Consider the following 23,597-nt stretch of genomic DNA (forward strand, 5'->3'; position numbering starts at 1 on the left):
CAGCACTACCTACTCCACAGAGTCCTATTCTGTTGGCAGTACTGCTCTGAAAGGACCAGACAAGCTTTGTGTGTGCATTTGCACATCTGTGCCAGCAATGGATATGACTTAAAGTAGTTGAATGCATTCATTAGAAGGGTTGTCTATAAATATTTGCATGTCATGTAGTTTAAGGCCTAGAGATAAGATATAAGAAGTCAATATTATTGTTCACCTTTACACTTCACAGAGAAGATAAATCCTGGGTGTGTTGTAGCTAAAATGTGTTGAATGTCGTGTAGAAAGAGGTAAAGTAAGCCTTTAGTCTAACAATAGACTTTTCAGTAGCTTAAAGCTATGAAACGTGACACATGATGTATTACACAAACTCTGAACGCATGGAATGGGCTGTTCTCTACTTAGGCATGTAATTTGAGGGCCTTAAGACAGAGCAGGATCAAAGCAAGAGACAGGCAAGCTGTATCTTTTAAGGGACTTCCACAAAAGACCTATGGACATATAGATAATCATTAGCTTGCGTCCTTCATACACACAGAGGCACTGCATCTCCAAACTGTCAACTTTATAGGAGAAGAAAAAAACTCCTTAACTTTTATTGGAAATCAGTAATTTTGGAGCATTGCTATTGGTCCATTCATCCTGATTTTTTTTGATACAATGTAAAGAACTGCCAGGGTCACATTATGTAAAAAATTGAAAACATATATCTCAAAAATGGAGATATTTTTGCTGTTAGGAGGATTTTTGTGTGACAGCGACAATATCACAACAACAGTGAATTCCAAACAGTCTGGTTTTTTAGCTAGTCACAAGTCTAGTGTTTGAAATACTGATAAAGCAGAGGGCTGCAACATGCAAGCTACCAAACATTAGATTCTACCTGGGTCCAGGTGAATCAAGGCAGGAATCAATAATATATATATATATATATATATATATATATATATATATACACAGTGGGGAAAAAAGTATTTAGTCAGTCACCAATTGTGCAAGTTCTCCCACTTAAAAAGATGAGAGAGGCCTGTAATTGACATCATAGGTAGACCTCAACTATGAGAGAAAAAAAGAGAAAAAATTTTTTTTTTTAAAGAATTTATTTGCAAATGGTGGAAAATAAGTATTTGGTCACCTACAAACAAGCAAGATTTCTGACTGTCACAGACCTGTAACTTCTTTTTTAAGAGGCTTCTCTGTCCTCCACTCATTACCTGGATTAATGGCACCTGTTTGAACTTGTTAACAGTATAAAAGACATCTGCCCACAATCTCAAACAGTCACACTCCAAATTCCACTATGGTGAAGACCAAAGAGCTGTTGAAGGACACCAGAAACAAAATTGTAGACCTGCACCAGGCTGGGAAGACTGAATCTACAATAGGCAAGCAGCTTGGTGTGAAGAAATCTACTGTGGGAGCAATAATCAGAAAATGGGAGACCTACAAGACCACTGCTAATCTCCATCAGGGGCTCCACGCAAGATCTCAGCCCGTGGGGTAAAAACGATCACAAGAACGGTGAGCAAAAATCCCAGAACCACACGGGGGGACCTAGTGAATGACCTGCAGAAAACTGGGACCAACGTTACTAAGGCTACCGTCAGTAACACACTACGCCGCCAGGGACTCAGATCTTGCAGTGCCAGACGTGTTCCCCTGCTTAAGCCAGTACATATCTGGGCGCGTCTGAAGTTTGCTAGAGAGCATTGGATGTTCCAGAAGAGTATTGGGAGAATGTCTTATGGTCAGATGAATCCAAAGTAGAACTGTTTGGTACAAACACAACTCGTGTTTGGAGGAGAGTGAATGCTGAGTTGCATCCAAAGAACACCATACCAACTGTGAAGCATGGGGGTGGCAACATCATGCTTTGGGGCTGTTTCTCTGCAAAGGGACTAGGACAACTGGTCCATGTACATGAAAGAATGAATGGGGCCATGTATTGTGAGATTTTGAGTGCAAACCTCCTTCCATCAGCAAGGGCACTGAAGATGAAACGTGGCTGGGTCTTTCAGCATGACAATGATCCCAAGCACAGTGCCAGGGCAACAAAGAAGTGGCTTCGTAAGAAGCATTTCAAGGTCCTGGAGTGGCCTAGCCAGTCTCCAGATCTCAACCCCATAGAAAACCTTTGGAGGGAGTTGAAAGTCTGTGTTGCCCCCCGACAGCCCCAAAACATCACTGCTCTAGAGGAGATCTGCATGGAGGAATGGGCCAACATACCAGCAACGGTGTGTGCCAACCTTGTGAAGACTTACAGAAAACGTTTGACCTCTGTCATTGCCAACAAAGGATATATAACAAAGTATGGAGATGAACTTTTGTTATTGACCAAATACTTATTTTCCACCATTATTTGCAAATAAATTCTTTAAAAATCAGACAATGTGATTTTCTGATTTTTTTTTTCTCATTTTGTCTCTCATAGTTGAGGTCTACCTATGATGTCAATTACAGGCCTCTCTCATCTTTTTAAGTGGGAGAACTTGCACAATTGGTGACTGACTAAATACTTTTTTTCCCCACGGTACATATATACACATAATGCAGGCCGGTCTTATCTTTGACTACCTGTCATTAAGGCTCGATCAGTGTGTTTTTAATACATTGCACAGTGTATTGCAATCTCAATAGCTGTCAATGTAATCACAATACTGATATCCATACTATGTACAAAGTGAGTAAAGTTTTCAGTTCTGGTAATTTTACCTTGTTGTAGTAGTGTAGCCATACTGTGTGCCACTGTCCATCACTCACTCCGGCGGCTATAAACGGCGACACTGTGGTCTTACTCTCTCCTGCAGAGAAGAAACAAGGCAGGTGACTTTCTTAGGAGGGGTGATCTTCAATTACACTTTAGAGGTAGAATAAAGAGTCACTGTCATAAAATTATCTCTTTTGTTGTTTTATCAAGTTTCCTTAAAATAAGAGGTTTTGTAACAACAGCACCAATACACTGAAATATTACCTTGTTTGATTAAAGGGCCCATTTCCTACATTCCTCTTTTTCTATAGTCCATGATGTTTGTGGGGGTTTCTGAACCACAGCAGCTGTAAGTCATTTTCTATGACCACATTCCAAGCTTTAAAACTAATACACTCTGTCTATGTGGACAAATAAATAAGCAGGGACGCCTGCTTATTTATTGTATCCCCCCAAATCAAAGGTATTAAAAAAGAGGCTTTTTACCCCTCTAGCCCAGGCAATCTGCTCCAGCGAGTCTTATTCTATTAGCAGTACTTCTCTACAGGGACTAGACAAGCTGTATGTGTACATTTGCACATTTATGTCAGCAATGGGTGCAACTTGGGCAAAGTGGCTGAAGTGGCTGAAATATTTGGACATATGTATGGTGTATGTGTAAACAGGCTTTGTTCCAACTGGATGCTCTTTTCTGTATCCTACTCCTACATCCTAATGAAAAACCTGTATCTCTAAAATAGTGACTTTACAGGAGAGGGCCAAAAATGCTCTTATGTTTGAATGGACAGTAATGTACAATACGTTTTTTCCAAGTACTTTAGAGCCTTTCTATTGCTCTATTCATCCAGAATTACTTACACAGTGTACAGAGCCTTTACATGGTTCAAACCATGCACAAAAATGGAAATACATGGTTTTCATGGGACAGCAGCAATATATTAAAGTGCTATACAAATGACTGTAAATCTAACAATGCATCACAGGAAAGTCTGTTAAGCTGCCAAACCAATAAAATAGTTCAGTAGCACACAGAGGAACTCACAGGGAGTACTGTAATACTGATGGCGCTCTTCCAGTTCAGTGGACGCAATAAGTGAACAACTGCAGAGGAGATAATGACAGTCTTGGACCTCCCAGGAGGCAACTCCTTCATCAAGTCCCATCCAACGCTGTAATGTCAGCTCTGATGTTTACAGTCTCCATCCTACATCATTACTCTGAGCAACGATCGTAGCAAGGCCTTGACCTTTGGCTTTTCTAAGTTCATGATTCACCAGAAATGCAACATTGTCCAAATTCCTTCATGCCTAGACAGTGAGATTATGTTTTTGAAGGAAATCTCTTTCAATGCTTTTGCTGTCCGCTAATGTCCACGGCTGACCGTTAAAACATGTAAGATGCATGGAATTCACCTATTCACACTCAAGGACAGCGCCGTTACACATTCCAGCTGTTCTTTTTTCCTTTGGAAACAAGTTCCAGAGTTAAAGAGACAAGAGGAGCTTTCGTAGGCATGTTGACTGCTTGCCAACCCAGGAGGGCCCGAGCGAAAGGGTTAGAAAAACAAAAGGACAGGTAGATAGAGGATGTGTGTTCCAGTGCTCTTTGGCCAGCTGCTTCCTTTGGCATTAGGCCCTCACACACAGATACGTGCTAACATTTTGAGCCAAGGCACTCATAAAAAAGAGGGAAAATACTTACTGGCTGCGTAGTGCTTCGAAGCAAGACTGTGAGTTTTGGTTTGACTTATACTCATATGAAACGGCACCACATATTCACAGAGTAAGCTACCACTAAATAGCGTCCCACTAAAATCATACCCCTTATCATCAATATACACACATTTAACTTGACTCAGATGTGGTTAGAATGTATTTGTGCATATATTATAATACTTTTCTTCACCTCCTAATAAGTAAAGTATTTTTGTTACTTTGACTTTAAAGCTGATACATGTAAACAACTTCCGTTCTGATTGGCTGGCCTGCACAGTGCCTTAAGCAGCAATCCAGGTGGTCCACTATGACCCAAAGATTGCTGGATTAAATCCCGGGTCATGCTGTCTGCCATCAGCAGCATGCTGATGCATGCCCTCAGCAGCATGCTTCAGTGTGATGAGTGTCTGCTTGCCAATGCATCAGGACCGGTACCCGGCTGTTTCCTCAGAGCATATTGGTTTCTTCGAAAAGAGGCGGTTGCTGTTGCGCATGTGTCAGGCCTCACCCTCACAGTGTTGGAAGCATTACATGTGAGGGGATTACAGGGGATACTAATAATTGGGTTGGGTAACTGGATATATGAAACTGGGGGAGGAAAAAAGAAAGCAATCCAGGCACATATAACTGAATAGCCGGTGCTAAACTGTGGTAGGTCGAAAAGCCGGATATATGGAAATGGTTTTGTGGTGTCAGAAAAGCAGTGAATTGAAAATGGGTTGTTTTTCAGCTTAGTTTCAACACATTGACCATATGAACTTGGAAGTGAATGTTATTTTTTTATATGATACATATTTTCAAAAAAAAGCATGATTTAGTGTAGTGTACAGGGTTGCAACACTGCCCTCCCCTTGGAAGAGTACAGGTTGAATCCCCAGCTGGGAAATCACATCACACTGCATGTTCCTTGTTTATACACACACATGAATGAACTCCTAATCACTCACCAGCAGAAAAGGTGAGTTGGATCTGCTCGTCCACAATCTCCACAGCAATGAAGTCATGCTTTTCATTAAATCTGCCATTATACAGTAACAGTGCATTCCTCTCTCTTGTTGCAAACCTGTAAAAGGAAAGATTTAATCTTGTAAGGTATGGCCAACATCATTTATTTATTTTCTCAAAAGCTGCATTCATGGTTCACTAATAGAGTACCAACGATGGGATTCAAAAGTCCTGGAAACATTGACTTTATTCATCATTCATTTACGCAATCCTGAAGAGCTCAAAAACAATTCCACAAATACCACCAACAGCATCTCTGCACGGTTTACAGACACATAGGATGGGCGTGAGGGAGGCAAGAGAGAGGGAAGGGGAAAAGGAAGGGAAAAACAGCAAAAAAACGAGTGGAGAACAAAGCACACACCAATTACGGTAATGACGCGTTAATGGACACAGAAGTCACTTGGGGGAATCTGACCCACAGGTGTTTGCCAACACGCAGTAGCTCAGTAAACGCTGGGCTGAGGGCACAGGGGAGGCAAAGAGGGAGAGATGTCAGATTGCATATGGCACGAGGGCAGACTGACAGGAAGTGGGAACAAAGATCCACACTGCATGCTACATCCTGTTTGCATGTCTGCCATGGAGATGACTGATAAAAGTTTGGTGTGTATTTCTTTGTATCATTTACACCTTAGGGGACACGGTACAAACCCTGTGGGAAAGTGGGGAGAGGTGGTGAAATTGCGGCTGGTCACTCCTGTGTTCAGCTGACTGATGTGGTCACGCAACATTACATTTGTCCATTTGTTTTGGAGGTATTTGAGCAGAGTTCATTAGTGTAATGGCGCTGCACTGACAGACATTGGCTTGGAGAGTTTAAATATTGGGTCTGTCACGGGAGGCTTGTTGAGGGATGCACTGCAAGTACTTGAGCAAGCATTTAGAACAAAATTCTGATCATTAGGGGTTTATGACTGATTTACAGTATGTGGCTGAAGTGTAAAGGACATTCCTATTCAAATCATCACTGTCGGACAAAAACCTTAGCTGTGTCTAAAACGGTGCCCTATTCCCAATAGGGGCACAGTAGCGCACTACTAGTAGCGCACTAAGTAGTGCACTACTTTGGGGTTCCGCCATTTTGTAGTAGTGTTCGGAATTGTAATGCCAAATTTTCTGTGCACTGTAACGATCACACAAATACATTGTTAGTCCACACCTCAATAAGTTACGTACAAACAATGTACATATTACATTACCCATAATGTACCCATAATCCATTGCATTGTTTGGTTTAAAGATTTGTTTACACAGTGTGTAAAATGTGTGTAACATTAAAGCTCCCGAGCTGTACTCACATGAAGGACAGGGTGAAGTGGAACCTCTGCCTGAGGCCTCTGAAGGTGACAAAGGCGTGTCCAGGGAAGTTGCGTGTGGTCATCTGGCAGTAGGGCTTCTCGAACTCTCCCTCAGGACACTGGCACATAAACCCCCCCACCAGCAGGTCCACACAGCGGCCCCCGTTCTTACACACACCAGACACACAGCGGCCAGAGCGAGCATTCACCTCACAGTGCTCTCCTGGAACGAGCCAAACAATCAGGATCTCTCAGTGAAGGCCAAAATACACCACAGCACTTGATTTAGACCGGACAGACAAGACAAAGTTCAGATCTGCACATTAATAATGAAGAGCTTGGCAAAAGTGATGACACTTAATGGTAGTAATGAATCAGTTTATATGACATTTATTTACAACCACCGACACAGCAAATTAATTTGTCTAAAAAGAACAACTAAAGCAACAAAAAAAAAAACGTGTTTTAGGGACCCATACGGACAACAGGCCTAAAAGAACTTTCATTAGTCTATCACAGTCTCAAAGGAAGATGTACAGGGGGTCCAAAGGTCTAAGACCACTGCTGGAAATGGTTTGTGAGTCTATTTGTTTTTTATTATTATAATGTTTATTATATATATATATATATATATATATATATATATAGATATATATATATATCTCCTCTGACACACGTGAAGCCAGCCTATAAACTGACAAAAAGGGACTCTTTATAGCAACAAACACTACATTTAGTAAATGTACTGTAAAAAGTACTGTAAATGGGTGCTTGCTTCTTTTGAGGGTTCTTGATGCAAGGCCCCACCTATCAAAAATACATCCTACAATCCGTACAACAGCCTACAGTGGCGTCCACACAAGAGTTCACCCCAAATCACTACCATGTTTTTCTTCCCTCAGGGTGCCTAAACACACCACATTCACCACTGTGCTCAGTGACCCAGGCTAACCTCTGGTCTTAATCTAACCAAACTAGTCCACAGCCCAAAGGCAGAGAGACAATGGAAAAACCATGGTGGTCTGGAGAACACCTGCCAGCCCCCAACAGAACCATTCTGGAAGCAGAAATCTCTAAAAAAGTGATGACAGCTCGCTAATGGAGGATGATGCTGGCTGAGATTACATCATTGCCGTTTTTGTTCTCCTCTGAGTCAGTGTTCCTCGGAGGGTTCCTCCAGGGTGTGTTATTCGCATGCTGTATGAAGGCAGGGTACGGGACAGGATGGAAGGTGTATGTGATCAAATTTGAGATAACCTTCAATGAGAGAACATCCAGATGGAAGATAAGAGAGCTTTTATGGTGTGATGTAGATTTGCTGGGGCTTGTTATTTTGTTTCCTGAGTGTGATCATGTGGGTGTGTGTCAACAAAGCTTTTAGTGCAACACTCACTTACATATTGGACACCACAAGTGGAAGCAGCAGGCAAGCGTACGTTATGCCTCAATCAACTCTACCCGTATTTTAAAAGCTGAAAGAGTTCAGGCGTGACATCTGAGGACAGTGGTCCACAAGATGTTGTTCGATTATACAAGGCCATGACCAAAACCTTATCTGGTCAGCAAAGGGCTTTTCATTTATTGTGAATTCCCCCACAGTGGGACTAATAAAGGATTATCTTATCTTATCTATTAATAGATATCCTCTTCAGTAGTCTATAATTATAACAGCTGCATTAAAAACTGAATTAAGTTATTTTCAGGCACAATCTTTGAACGCAGTGTTTTTTCATAAGCCTTCATTTTTATAGGCCTACATCAATAACAATTTCAATTGATACAGAGACAAAAGTTCCATTGCAAAATAACACTCAGGTTTTAGTTAAAGGTACTACAACCAACTGTGCAAAATTATTTATTTTTTAGATTTTTTGTTTTCTAGTTGTTAATCAGACTTGATTAGGCTCAATGCTGCCTGCCACCAGCAACCAGAGTGACCGGCCTTGCTCTCTCTGGGTGGGTAGACGGCTCTCTCTCTCCCCACATCACTTCGGTATGACGCTAGGCGTCTGCAAGCAGAAGCATCAGCTGAGCTGAGTACTCTGGCACTTTCCTCAGAGCATGCTGGTTGCCTGGAGTTTGCCGGTGTTGCAAAAAGGAGGTGGTAATTCAAAAATTTAATTTTGCTAATAATTAAATGCAATTTAAGCACATGTGCACGTTTCATGGGCATGATGCTTGTGTTCATATTTGCGTTTATTGCTCTAATACAAAGGACCCCCAAAAAAGTCAGATCTCAGAAATGGAATAAAACAAATCTCTGACCAGATTCAAGATAACTCAATGCAATTTTACATGTTTGTTCCTGTTCTGGAAATGAGTTATGCATAATTCAGTTTTCCATTTGTGTTGTTGTACCTAACAAAGCACTGCTGGCTTCTGTTTTTTGTCTTTTAGTCTCTCTCTGTTCTGATCAGTGCTCAATGTGCTGCCTGTTCTGTATCTGCCATTACTTTGACATGATCTGGGCCCTGAGCAGCTATGAGTGCTGAGACACACAAAGCAAGTTCCAAGGAGGTAATGACCCAAATGCCTCCTAGATAATCCCTCATTTCAGTGGAATTACAGGGATATATTACGCTGTAATGAGAGAAACCCAAAGCAGGAACTACAGAGGCCACTGTCAACACCTTCGGTTATGACCACAGACTACCCGAGGGCTCGAGGGGGGCACGGGTTCACTGTTCTTTACAGTAGTGCAGAAATCTGAATCCGTGGAGAAAGAAGCTGTCAAAGTGGGCAAAGGACCCAGAGAAGGATCAGCGATACTGTTAAAGTTAGACCTGGCCATTCCTGATGTCAAACAGCACTATGAACACTATGAACAGCTCAAAGGACAGACCCTCAAGGCTCATGTTTCTACAGTATCAGCCCTAATGAGGCTTTGACAAGGAGGGTAACTGAGAAGGTGACAAACAATTTGTTCTGAAATGATCTACCTTACTGTAAGCAAAGGATAATCTGCTAACTTGTCATTAAACCATTAATTCCTATGAGCTTCTCTCTCTGAAGACACACTGTGATAAAAATAAAAGGCAGGCCAATTTAAAATGATACTAAGTAACTGATTACTGTTCTTTATTTCCATCTGCAGGTTAGAACTCTCAGTATCACATGAAGGGAGGCCTTCCTATTCTCAGACTCCAGACTATGGAGGGCTGTTGTATTGATGGAATTTGAACTAATGATCTTCTGTTGCTTGAGAAGCAGGGATCTAGACCACTGTGCCTCATCTGAGCTGTAAAACCATGTACATTTCTGTGTCTAAGAAAAAACGGAAAGGTACATTTACTCAGAACTGTGTTTTTATGTAATGTAATTTCGCAGCTCTAGGGTGGCCCTACGGCCTAACTGCTGCTCATCAAATCAGTTCAATTCCCAACAAGGGCTGAAAGCTCCATTGTCCAAATGCTCCCAGTCTGGGGATGTCATGTGATGGGAGGGGATGGTAATAAACAGTAAACAAATGAAGGGGGAGGAGCCACAGACTAAATATCTTACACAATATTTAATCAATTTCAGCTGCAGCTTATTTACTAATGTTTCTGAGGCTCAGGACAATCTATATTAGTAAAAAATGTGAGTTAGGAGAACTTTAACTAAACTAAGTTGAGTTAACTCCGCTCTGTAATCAGTCACTGTACCACTGTATCAAGTTGGCCTGCCGTTAAATTTATTGAGAAACACAGAACACGTCAAATTAAAACTTCACAAAGGAAAAGGCACTCACCTGTAAAATCCTCCGGGCACTCGCAGGTGTATCCCCCCTCACGGCTGCGGCACCGCCCGTTGTTTTTGCACGGCGCTGAATAGCACAGGTCTATCTCGGTCTCGCAGTAGTCTCCGGTAAAGCCGTCGGGACAGCGGCAACGCAGGCCATTCACGGGGTGGATGGGTCTGAAGAGCAGCGTGCTGGAAGCCACGAAGGGAGCAGAGCTGTCGAACTTCAGCACAGATACACACTTCATGTAGTTCTCGCATGGCTCACGCAGGCAGATGTTGTCGTCGAAGGGCAGCACACGCTGAGTGGAGATGAGCCTCAGCAGGGAGCGGTTCAGGTACAGCTGCTCCTGCAGCTCCTCGGTGGGGAAGAAGCGCCCCGGGCTGCCGCCCGGCTGCAGGGCTGAGAAGGTGACGTTGAGGATGGGGGCGCCCACATCCGTGTCATTCTGGACATTGAAGACGAAGACACCCTCGCGGCTGGTGGACAGCACGGCGGCCACACCCTCAGCAAACAGGCCAAGCAGGGGAGAGAGGAAGCGCTCCTGAGACATGTTCTCCAGACGCACCGTGATGCTGTTGGTTAGCATGTCGTCCGTGATGATGGTGACCCGGAGCGTGCAGAGGGCAGACACCTGATGGAGACCATCTGAGAATGGAGAAAATTCAAGATGAAAGACGAATGGTGCATTGTTCTGAAGGTAGATGCATCAAATGCATTAAATTTTAAAAACAATACATAAAGCCAATCGTTTCTTTAATTGTCTAATCCAGATTCTTCTAACTACTGGTCTAATCAGTATCCGAGCAGTCAAATTAACAATTATATCTGCAGAAACCCCTCATACCAGTATGTGGTTCAAAGCAACAACATGTCCCCTATAGGCTTGTTATGCTACTCATATGACATATAAAGGAAATTGGGAGCCGGCCTGCCCTCATTTGTATCCTAACTAGCCCCTACAAGAGTTGCATTTTGAGTAAAATTTTACATTACAGAATATATAGATTATTATGTTTTTTTTGTTTTATTGCGCTAATGACTTTTAATAGAATAACTATTATTTTGTAAGCTATGATTAACAGACCTACAGAAAACATATAATCATAAAAAATAAAAAGATGTCTTTCCTTTTTAAATGAAATACTGTTTCATTAACATGCATTAAATTTAGCATTTGTCAGAGCTTCGAGTGGCTGCACCAATGAGTTTGAATCCCGAGACATATTGCTTTGCCATCAGCGGCCTGAGACAGAGAGAGCACAACTGGCTGTGCTCTCTCTGGGTAGGTAGATTAATCTACTAAGCGATGTTAGCTGGTGTGGTAGAGCTGGGGACCTGACGCTTTCCTCTGAGCGTGTTGGATGCCCGGAAATGCTGCATCTGCAGCAGTTCAAAAAGAGGCAGTGGCTTTGCATGAGGAGACATGCATTAAGTCCTCCGAGTGTCAGAAGCATTGCTACCAAATTGACAAAATTGGCAATCTTAAATCAGATAGTAAAATAAAATAAGCACTTGTTTTCCTTCTCCTGTAAAGCTTCTGGTTTCCAATATACATGATTCTATCAAGACAGGATAAGTTAGCATCATGGCTAAGATGAAGATTATTTACAACAAATTGTAAATAAATATATCTACTTAAAATTTGTATACGTGATATACAGATATGACAATATGTGTCATATCTAGGAGTCAGCTTGCCTGGTGAGCAATCTTTAGTTCCAGATATCTGCTGGACACTTGGACACAAATGCCTCACCAGCACCAGATTTAACATAATGATTTAATGATTGGAAAGCAAGTATTAAACTCATAAAAATCACTTAAAGAACTCCTAAAGGTAGCACCATTATTTTATGAGCGTGATACAAGTATTCACCACATTTCCAGAAATTAATATAAACAATTTCAATTCAGGTCTTTCCTGAGGCCATCTGCACTCACAGCACTGCGAAAACCCTAATAACTGGTTTACTAAGTGTCAGATATGTTAAGAGACATGCTACATCTGCTTTAAAGCTGTCACAAAAAGCTCCCCACTTCAGACCTTTGAAAGCAAATGAAACAGGCACACTAGCAACAACTCCTCAAGCACCACTTCAACATGTCCAACAGGCCGTGAGACTGTAAGAGCGTGTAGTACATCTGCTCCCCGCACTGTGATGACTGCACTCTATTGTCCGTCCCTGTTAAAGGCATTCTTGGGGTCTAGTGTACTCTCTTATCCCTCCTGTTCAGCCCTGTGTAAAAGGCCCCGCTATAGTTTGAATGGAGAGAGCTATAATTGCTGGACAATGAAGAGACGTTTCCACTGTGTTACGCTGTCCTTTCACATAGAGTCAACCCAGCCAGACACACAGCCATAGACACAACACAGCCTTCTGCCTTAGTTCACACACAAAGACAGACACACACACATGTACAAACACAATGACTAGGATAGATATTGCTAATTGAAAACATAATTTAACGAACTATCAAAACTAAATATGGCCAAATGTTTGTGGACACCCCTTCTAATAAATACATTCAGATCCTTTAAGTTGCATCCACTGCTGACACAGCACAAACAGCTTGTCTAGTCCCTGTCGAAAAGTATTGGCAATAGAACTGGACTATGGACTGGGCATAAACAGACATCCAATTGTTTTGGGGATGAGGTGGGATGGGCCGGTGATCATCCAACATTCTGACATCATATCTTATCACTCACCGCAACCTGAATCCTCACCGCAATGCTCCAAAATCTAGCAGGAAGTATTTCCTGGACAGTAGAGACTTACTAGAGTTACTTACTAGTAGAGTTACTCCAAAAAAGCAATTATTTTTAGTGCCCTTGATTTAGGAAGAAACAATGAATTAGCAGGTGTCCCAACACTTTTGTCCAATTAGTGTATCATAAGCAGGTTTTGGGCCAACAAAACTATGGGTACTATCGACTGTACGCTACAGATACAGCAGTTCGAGATCAGGTTGAAAAGTATTGTGGAGTAATCCACAAAAACACTCCAATAACTCGACTATTTACCAAGGTACAGAAAAAGCTTAGATGATTAGTCAAATTTTTATCCCAAAATTTCAGCTACCTTCAGCAATAACCTTTATGCAGCTGAATGCTGACATAGGCAAAAAAAGCAGTGCAGTAAAGTAAGCGCTAAGAAGTTTGCATCCAGTGTGTTTCCTATTTAATGAGGTGTGCATTAAAGTCTAACGCTCTGGTCATAAATTCTGTGGTGGTCATTCTGTACTGCATCACGTAAAGTAGGCTGCACTCTCGCTCTCAAACTCTCTCTCTCTCTCCTGCCATCCCTCCACATGCCAATAACCCGAGACCAAATGGCACATGAGTGAAGCAGACATGCAAGCAGATTGTATTATTAGCCAGATATTAGCTAACTGCACAGAGGAAAGCCTTCTAAGCGATCCAATATATCAAACACACAGGGGAATATTTCTAATAACATTAGGACAACACAACACTCACTAATAATTTACATTTACTCCGCAGGGATGTAGGACTGTTTAATGGCACATTGCACTACTTAAAGATGTTCCACTGAACTGACACTTTCTGTAAAAGGTCCAGAAGAATTCCTCCCCCATTCTTTTCAGCAGGCCCTCATTCACATATTAGTGTGGTCCTGGCACACCTCCAGTTCAGAGGCAAATTATACTGGCCGATGTTAAGACGGTCACAAACCTGTCAAACAGCAGACGCTACAGTAGGTGACTTTATAACACCCTAAACGTCTAAAATAATACATTACTTAAATTATTTCACACATCAGTTTCTCAAACCTCACTTAGCTGAAGGTTAAGTTAAGTGGTGCTACAATGTAAATACACTATATGGACACTGACATTGGGACACCAGCACATTCACTGTTTCTTCCAAATTCAAGGGTACTAAAAAAAAAGAGCTCATCTTGCTTTTGTTGGAGTAACTGTCTTTACACTAAGGCTTTCTACTAGATTTTGGAGAATTCCTGTGGAGATTTGATTGGATTTAGCGCCAAGAGCGTTAAAGTGAGGTTAATATGACGGATGATCACCACCCCACCTCTTCCCAGACTCCCCAACCCATCCCAAAAGAATTGGCTGGAGCACCAACCATCATTTGCACACAGGTGTCAGCAATGGGTGCAACTAAAAGTAGCTAAATGTATTCATTAGAAGGGGCGTCCACAAACTAGGGTTGCATCGATCCATCTTTTTCTCTTCCGATACAGATACCGATAAATTAACTTTGCGCATCGGCTGATACCCCATACCTATCCGATAAATCATATATCTTACCATGTGGGAGAGACTTCAGGCTTCATGATTGACTTAAACATTACCTTACTTTACTTTACTTTACTTTACTTTACTTTGTACAAACAAATTATAACAAATGAACACAGATATAAATACTCGCTGAGAGATGATGACAGGTCAAGGGCACCACACTTGGCGTTTGCTATATGTGTATCACATCTCTAGGTTACTCTGATCCTGAGTTAAGAAGCCTAGAACACCGGCGGTGCGAGAATCAGATTCTGTAAAAATGATATCCGATCCGATATCCCATATCCGATCCTAGTGTCGGATCAGTGCATCCCTACCACAAACATTTGGACATATAGTGCAGTTTGAAAGAGGTACTTCAAAATTTCACTCAGACATGGTTTGAAGGGCCTAAAGGAAGTTTTAAATCCATTTCTGATGTCAAACAGCTCTCTATGACATTTCAATTCAAAAGACAGACCCTGAAGTTCCATGTCTCTACCAGGCTTAATGAGGCTTTGACAAGGAGGGTAACTGACAACATGACAAACAGGTATCAACTACCTTCACTGTAATCAAATAATTAGCATATTAGACACCTGTGGCTATTCTGTTGAAATGATCCAAGAATGAATTTTACATGATTTTCAACCTTACCCCAAATGTAGATAATTAGCCATTGCTTCTTGTACTGGAGCTAAAGGAGGCCAATGTGGCTAACAAGTAGCACAAGCTCACAGACAAACAAATTACCTTAAATTAGTTTGCAAAGTAATCTCAAATTCTGATGTTCTGATGCAGGGTGACACGCTGACAGGTATAAAAATAAAAATATCAAAAATGTAACATGGCTTTAATTTAGTTTTGTCAAATTTTCTTCTAAACATGACATAAACATACATTAGGCTGCTAAGTCAGTCCAGACAAACTGTCTGAGATCTGGGCTGGACAACACGATGCCAAAGACACTGAAAATCACCAGTCAGCTTACACCAAGACACATGTCCCTCTTCGCTGGCAGGGACTAGAGCAACATCATGACTGAAGGCTGACCTAAATATGTGCGACACTGGGCCAACTGGCCACCACAACACAATGGGCACAGCTGAGAGAGAGGACAGAGAGTGCCCACTGTGAGTGGGTTAGAAGAAAAGTCTCTGAGAACTTTAGAGGGAACATCAGAACTGCACACACACACACACAGATTAGAAGAAAGCAGACACCAAATACACTTTCTTAAACCTAGAACAGAGTTAGCATTCATATGTGAGCAAGTAAAAGTCCATCTTATTACATCTATGCTAGAAAACTGGCTCAGATTAGCAGTAGAGTTTAGGCAATATTAAAATCTTGGGGGCGATACAAATATTGACTTTTTAGGAGATTAACAAATTCAGATAATCTATAATACTGGCTAATATAATTTTACATTTCAGGACAACCCTAGTCATGTCAAGATCAAAACAATCATGTTTGGCACATATATGCATATTTTCACAGATAACGGCTAAAGTGGGGCCATGAGTAAGCCGTCACCAGGCTCTGAAACACTGACATTACATATGTAAAAGTGTAAAGTTTCCTCAGAGATACTGCGCACGAATCTTCAAACCAAACAACGCGATAGATTATGGGAAATCAACGCCTGTTTAATGTCGTTTGTACACTATATATTTGGCTGCATTGTGGGCTGCACAGTGCACTGAAAATGTAGCACTATGTTTTTGGACACCACAAAATGTCTGAACCCCACAGTAGTACAATTATTTAGTGAATAGGGCACAGTTTTGGACACAGCTATAGTCTGTGACTAATACAGTCTGTAATGACAAATTGCCTTTAGATGTGAGAGTGTCCGACTTTAGCCTTTTTAAAGTGTGCTAGTGTATGGTCAGCATTAGTCAGTTGTTTGCAACAAGCAGCACATCACTGCCATACACTCTACCAGAGTCCACAGAAAGGTCACTCAAACTTGGGGAGTGAGGGAGCTTAAGCTGGGGAAGCGAGCAGATATCCATGATAGAATTTCTTCAGCTATCTAAACCTAGATATGTTTCATTTTGAGGTAAAATAACAGGGTGGTTAATAGGCTTGGAAACCCACATCTGAACATCTTTCACCCCAACTGAAGTCACATCCATAGTATTTATAAAAACGGCAGCTTAAAATACTGAATAAATGCTATTCTATGACACCTTTACACTCCATTGCTAAAGCGATGGCTAGCTTCTTCATGTTTTTTTCGATTGTTCTTAAATGATCAAAATATTTATCACATAAATCTAAAATATTGTGACTTTTCTCCAGTATGGTTCAACCCTGTTTCAGATCACTGCTTTGATGCGGGCCTGGTTCCCATCAGCTGTTTCTGCCTCTCTTGCCCAAGTGTCTTCTCCACACACGTTTCAGGCGTATTAAACCCAACTTCGCCTAGGCATGGCTTCTGTGGAATGCGGCAAAGGTGCACTCAAAGAAAGTTAATGAACAAAGGCTTCTCCTGCAGAGTGCACGCTCTAAGTGCTTCATAATGGAGGCCACACCTTCTACACTGCCCACACCGCCCTCATGAATCTGTTATGGATCTTGTTAACATCAGCAGTGACAGGTCGGCTTTGGCCCCTCTTAGCACATTCAGCAAGAAACCGCAGCAAGCAGCACGCAGCGCATTCCTGCCGCCGCAGCTGTGGGCACTGCTGTTTATGAGCATTTCTCAGTTTATGGGTACTGCTGTTAAAGCTGCAAAGGTGATGCGGTGTAGTTAGCAGGTGTGAAATATGATAAATCATGCATCAGTGTTCATGAGTTTATGAGCGGTAGGTACAGCAGATTAGATTCTCTACATGGCAGGCTGGGGTTCGATTCTCCGCCCAGGCAAGCAAACCTTTCTTGGACAAGGCTCGTAATACTGCATTCACCTACCTCTCTAACATGACATCGTACATGTCCTACACTGCAAAAAAATGGAACTGTGAACATAACTGCATTCTTTAAGTTTGCGAGTTTGGGCAAGAATTAAGCTGCTGTGATACATTTTAATCATTCGCAACCACCTGCCACATTTAAATTATGTCAATTTAAAGCAGATGCGAATTTATGATAAAACAAGTGAAACAAACAAACTGAACCTCACAGGACTGAGCGTTATCAATGCTTCTGTGCTGGAAAATTGGGGCAAAATGGGTAAACAGTGTATCTGAATGAGGCAAAGATTTGGTAAACTACAATAATATACTAAAAATGGTTGCTTAATGTCTTTTCCAGGTAGACAGTCCGGTGATCTGAGGGCCTCAATGCATTTATGAACTGTGAAAATGTAAGTAAGTCTTCACAATCACAGTGGTTTAACATGGAACGCACCGAGTCAAAATTGTTCACAGTGATGGTAACAACAATTGGACATTTAAGTAAAAAGCTACCTAAAAGCTAAAGCTCACCAAAAATAATGACACACTTTTTTATTTGTAATGACAAATAAAATATATTGCACCAATGTAATTCCAGTTTTTTTCAAAAACTGCGTTGGTGTTATTTATGTGCGTCCACATTTTAATCAGAAAAATTATTAAAATGATTACAAAGTGGTATTTTCTCAGTGTATAAAAGTGTAAAAAATAAAAACATACTGTCTAGTTTTGCATTATAATTTGGCCTAAAACATGCAGTATTCTTCAAATACATGCGGGGTGAAGAGGTATATGCAGAACATTGTAAATCACTTGCAACAAGTAACGCTTTTAAGTAGCAATATTTTACCATAATACTCATAAAAGTGCATAAATTATTTTAAAAAGTTACTTATGTTAATCCATTCCATAATTTTGAGCTAAAATATTAATAATAACATTAAGTTCTTGTCCTGTTAACTTTATTAAATTAAGTTTAATTAACTCAAAGGTTTTATTAGAAAATGTAAAATGTTTTTTGTGTATCAATATTAGGTGTTTTATCACAACTCCTGGTTCCCATCACCACCATAAAAAGTCTCTACAATAAACAATTTCACACTAAATTCATTCTGAGTGACTATGTTTACATCTCAACCATAGATTTTTAAAAATAAATCTCACATTTAATGTCAAATAAAACTAAATTAACTCATATATTGAAATAGGCAGCAATTGGTTTTTGACTGTTTTAGGCAATGTTGCTGAAGTTAAAATGAGGAATTTCTAATTATCAGGGGCCAAGCACTTAAGTGACCTGGAGTGCACCATTCGTTTGCCTCTGTTTAAGGTTCTGGTAGTGGAATGTGGAGTTTAGGCTTTAATAACAGAGCATATAATACCCTTTGGCCTTTGTACTGGTGCAGGCCACCTCTAAAGACCCTTTTCGGCTTTCTTTGTTAAATATTACGTGGTATCCAATGGCAACCATTTGTATTTCATGTGAAAATTAGGAATAGCCACTGAGCAGAAGTGTTACTAAGCTGCATTTAAGAGTAGCAGAACAATGGGGCCATGCATTGTCCTTTGGTAGCAGAAAACCCACTAACCAACTATAGACTGATACTGTTACACCAAATAAGTGTAGAAGATATGTTTTCTAGTCAGTGTGTGTGTGAATACATGCCATGACTTAATGTGCACGTGTGTTCAAAGGCTAGCTGGTGTCTGGAGGACGGACTGCTGATAAATGTCTGAGCGTAGATCCGCCACCACAGACCAAGGAAGACAGAAACACTCGCCTCATTCAGCGAGCCCCCTTTTCTCGAGTTTTCAACACACAAACAGCTTTGTCTTCAGTGACAGAAATCTGCATGGGGACAATGGCTCCCCCCGCTCCTTGTGTAAGAAACCCCCTCTTGCCTCCATCACAACCCCCCTCCCTTCTCATCCTTCTTCACAAAGGGGGCCCGTGCTCGAGCCCCCCTGTCCGCACAGAATGCCTGAAAGCTCCACAATGCTAACGGTCACCATGCCAACAATAGACGAGAGCCAGAACTTCTCAAATTCTCCTCCTCAGGCCTTCCTCGGAAGACGAGGGGACAGCCATGGAGGACGCCAAAGAGGGATGCTGTGCTTCCATTACCCAGGAGTCAAGCAGAATACTGACTTGCTTACAGGCATAAGCTTGTGTTTTTAAATCTAATCTCAATCTCTAGCATATGGTCGATTACCGCTGACAGTCATTTACATGAGTTTCCCTGGACTCAGCTAAACAACAGAGAACTAGTTGACTTCAAACACGTTTAGTATAGAAGCCACTGTATGATTTGTATCGGTGGGTTTTCTGTTATTAAGTACATGGCATGAATGGCATGAAGTATTGTCTGAGATAACTGTCAGGGGTTAAACTGAAAACATTTTGGGGTTCTCCTGAAGACTCAATGGTGTCAAACAGGAGGTTAAGTTAAGGTCTTAAAGGATACATTTTTAGGTTGTTCTTTGACATAAACAGTAAGTATGCAAGTGTGCCTTTGGCTGGGGTCAAAAATGCTCAGATATGATTTAGTAAGTCTATTTACAACCCTGTCATGTTGCCTCTGAATAAAATATGCTGCGTTACCTTTTATGAAGAACTATTATGAAGAAGCCACACTCAAAAACTGACTGGTTCTAAGTAGGCCTCATGGATTTTGAGCATACTCAACTTCGACACTTTAATATAGGCTATACTACATACTCAAAAACTAGTTAGTATTACTGATTAGTATGCAACCGAGATGCACCCAGGAGGTTTCGAGGTTCATGGTTTGTCACTTTTATGTACCAAGCTCTCATTATTCAACTATATCAAGATAAATAGGGTCTGACATTCTATACATTTCCCTTAAAACATTAAGGGCTGGTTAAGTCTAGTCACTGACCACACAGCATTGCAGAAATGCAGAAAGTCCACTGAAAGGAAAAAAATAGCCAGAAACTAGGCTTAAACCCTGTCCAGGAACCCAGCCCTAAGTATCTAAACGTGAGAGCACTCTCACCCTTACAACTACTTAACGTAGTTTTTGAATAATCCCTAAAGCCACAGAATATTAAGCACACAGATTAATGACTGAATAATTAGAGGTTCCTCATGATTTATGCAGAGTTGCCAGTAAAAGATTCCACTTCCAAAACCAGATGATCCATTGCATTAGATAATCTTCGGTAGAGAACTTGGATGAAAAAATGAAATACATACACGCATACCTGAGGACACATGCTTTACATCAGCAACCAACTGAGCAGCTAAAACCCGTCCACTTTACTTAGAGAGGAGCACGTGAATGAAATACTTCAAACGTCTTCCAGATAAAGATGAAAAGGTTGGAGCCTATACGAGGTGAACCATCTCCAACACAAAGTCAAAACTTCAGCTGAAAAATGAAGCACAGATGTTTTTTTCCTGCAGACACGCTCAGAATCAGATATTAATTACAGCCCAGAAATCCAGAAGCGCCTCAGATAAGCTTCATGAAGTCATTCCTCCTTACTGGCATGCTTGGAATGCAACCAACAGCAGGAGTGACAGACAATCAAATAAGGTTAAGAAGCTGGAAATACGTTTCTGTATAAGGGCAGTGAGTGCATCGAATAAGGGCAATAAGTGCACGAGTATGTGAGAGTTGAAATTAAAATATATAAGCAAATCTATGATATTCCAATTTTTAAATGAGGCTTTGTTCACACTGCCGAGCAAATCACATTTTCAGCATTCACAGTGTCCAGATGACTGTAGTCTGTATACTCAACAACAGCGCCACACTTCTTCAACTACATGAACAGAATGTTAATTAGGCTCACGTGGTCAGCAGATAACGTAAGCCTAAACGGGCTCTTCCGGTGATATTCAGAGACACGTCTAAAGATCAAATTCTCAGTAGATAATTACTGTAAAACTACAACATACAGCATGAGCATTAGACAGCTGAATCTGCTTGGAGGACAACGCTAACTTTCTATTCAGTTTGTTACAGTAGTTAACAGACACCTGTGTGGCTAGCATGATGCTGAGTGATGGGGAAGTGCGAGGGCTCTGTCCCATTAGCTAACAGACGCTTGTGTTGACTAGCATCATGCTTTTGCTGGTGGCTGATTTCAGATGGTCTAAGCTGGTCTTTGATGGTCAAGGTGGTTACAAATGTAAGCGAAGATACCCTATGCTAGTAAGTTAGCTGGTTAACGAGCTCTGACAGGCTTGACTAGCATAGTGTGTGTTGCATCTGATTTTGGTCATGCTGGTCAACCTGCTTGGTCATACGTGTTGTCTAGCTTAGTCAGGTTGAGCATGCTTGTAGACCAGCTAAACCACCTTAACCAGCTTGACCAGCTTGAGCCTTCTTTTAGCAGGGATGTCTATGTCAGCATTGTGCTTAGTGATGGGGGAGGGGCAGGGCTCTGTTACTTTAGCTAGCAAACTCCTGTGTTGGCTAGCATTGTGCTGAATGATGGGGAGAGGAAGGCCTCCTCTCTCTCTGGGTCGGTACTGTGTTTTAAGTTTTATAAGGTTCTCTTTGTCTAATATTAGATTGTATTTAAATAAAGTCACTGTGAATAATTCTAATAATAATAAAAAAGAAAATCAGGAAGGGCAAATACCTTTTAACAGCCCTTCAACATTGCATTTTTAAGGTGGTTTAGGCTAGTCTCAGGTCTAAGGCCTCTTTATTCTAATCTCTTGAGCTTTCGATGCTTGTTCAAGTGTCCTCTCTGCTTTTCAGGAGCATGTTCAATTTTCTCTACGGGTACCACTCCTCACTCCACACCCCAATTCCTTTGGAGGACACTGTAAACCTAAACGAAATCATTTATTTGAATGCAAAAAGTGAATGAAGAGTCCTTCCGGGTAACTTTTTTGTTTTATCAGAAAGTAATTGTGAGACAATAAAGGCCGGTTGCTTAGAGATAGTTTCTCGCTTTTTCGAGGAGAGAAAACATCCAAAGGACATTGTCATGTTAATCCCTCAGCTCAGTTCCCTAAATGTTCTCAAGCCATCCGGCCGTTACCGCTCAGGCTTGCGTTTTGTTGGCCAGGAGAAGGCTTCTCTGCAGAGAACAAGCAGAAAGAAGAGCCTGAGGAGAGTGGGTGGTGCTGGTCATGATCCGTGAGCTGCTTCGGATGCAGATGAGTTGGTGCTGTGATCTCTCACCTGGCGTAAGGTTAACTTCCCCTGGGCTGTCCGTCAGCGCTGCTGGTTATAGTGGTGGTGGTCTGGTGGCCTTTCTACGCTAACAATGACTAAAAAGAGTGCTTTCAACCCTAGGAATTCCAGGAGTGCCTTTCACCACTTCAAGCCTAGTCCTAGGCTTATTTTGTGGTTATTAACTCTTAGCAGTTTCAGTTGCATCAAATGTGTGATGTAATTTGATCTGAAATATTTATCACTGAAGGTGAGATTTGAAACTCTCTTTAGCACATTTGTGTTTGTAGGTTGATGAGGAGATATTGAATTGAACTATGAATTGAATTTGACAAAAAGTTATTATTAAGTGCATTTTTTACAGTTTTGCCATCTCTGCATTGTTTACGGGTCTTTGCAAAACCTCCACCACCCCATCACATCCCTTTTAACTCTATCATGTCTCTCATTCCAGGCTCCGCTTATCAGAGGGTGGACTGGCTTCCTTCCACAAAGCACAAAGTCCTCAGAGTTCTCCCTCCTCTCTTATAGTCTTGTCCCAAATCATCAAAAGCTAAAGGCATGGTTTGAGCTACCAATATTTAAGTAATTAAGTTGAGACTGAGGAACTGAAGAGTGAGTTCACATACAGTTTAGGCCTTTTATTCAGGCAAATGCGATTTTTGGCAGATCTGATTTGAGCAGGACAGATTTTCTGTAGTCTACACGCCAAAACCATTTAACCATTGACCTTTTCATAAGGAGATCCTGAGTGTTGTCCCTGGGAATACCACAGCTATCCATGACCAGAGTTCAAGAGAGCACAACTGGCCTCACCCTCTTT

The 23,597-nt window shown here is 41.4% G+C and overlaps 1 protein-coding gene across 1 annotated transcript in view; it reads right to left on the minus strand.

The window, feature by feature from the left end:
• The window catches only part of celsr1b (cadherin EGF LAG seven-pass G-type receptor 1b), a 65,957-nt gene that overhangs the window by 36,058 nt on the left and 6,302 nt on the right, over window positions 1-23,597 (minus strand). The window contains exons 2-5 of the mRNA XM_072663519.1: window positions 10,456-11,094; window positions 6,726-6,948; window positions 5,367-5,482; window positions 2,710-2,798 (exon numbers count right to left, since the gene is read on the minus strand). Of these exons, the coding sequence (XP_072519620.1) occupies window positions 2,710-2,798; window positions 5,367-5,482; window positions 6,726-6,948; window positions 10,456-11,094 (1,067 nt within the window). The remainder of the gene's footprint in view (window positions 1-2,709; window positions 2,799-5,366; window positions 5,483-6,725; window positions 6,949-10,455; window positions 11,095-23,597) is intronic.

The sequence above is a fragment of the Salminus brasiliensis genome, chromosome 19 (genome assembly GCF_030463535.1).
Source record: "Salminus brasiliensis chromosome 19, fSalBra1.hap2, whole genome shotgun sequence".
NCBI lineage: Eukaryota > Metazoa > Chordata > Actinopteri > Characiformes > Bryconidae > Salminus > Salminus brasiliensis.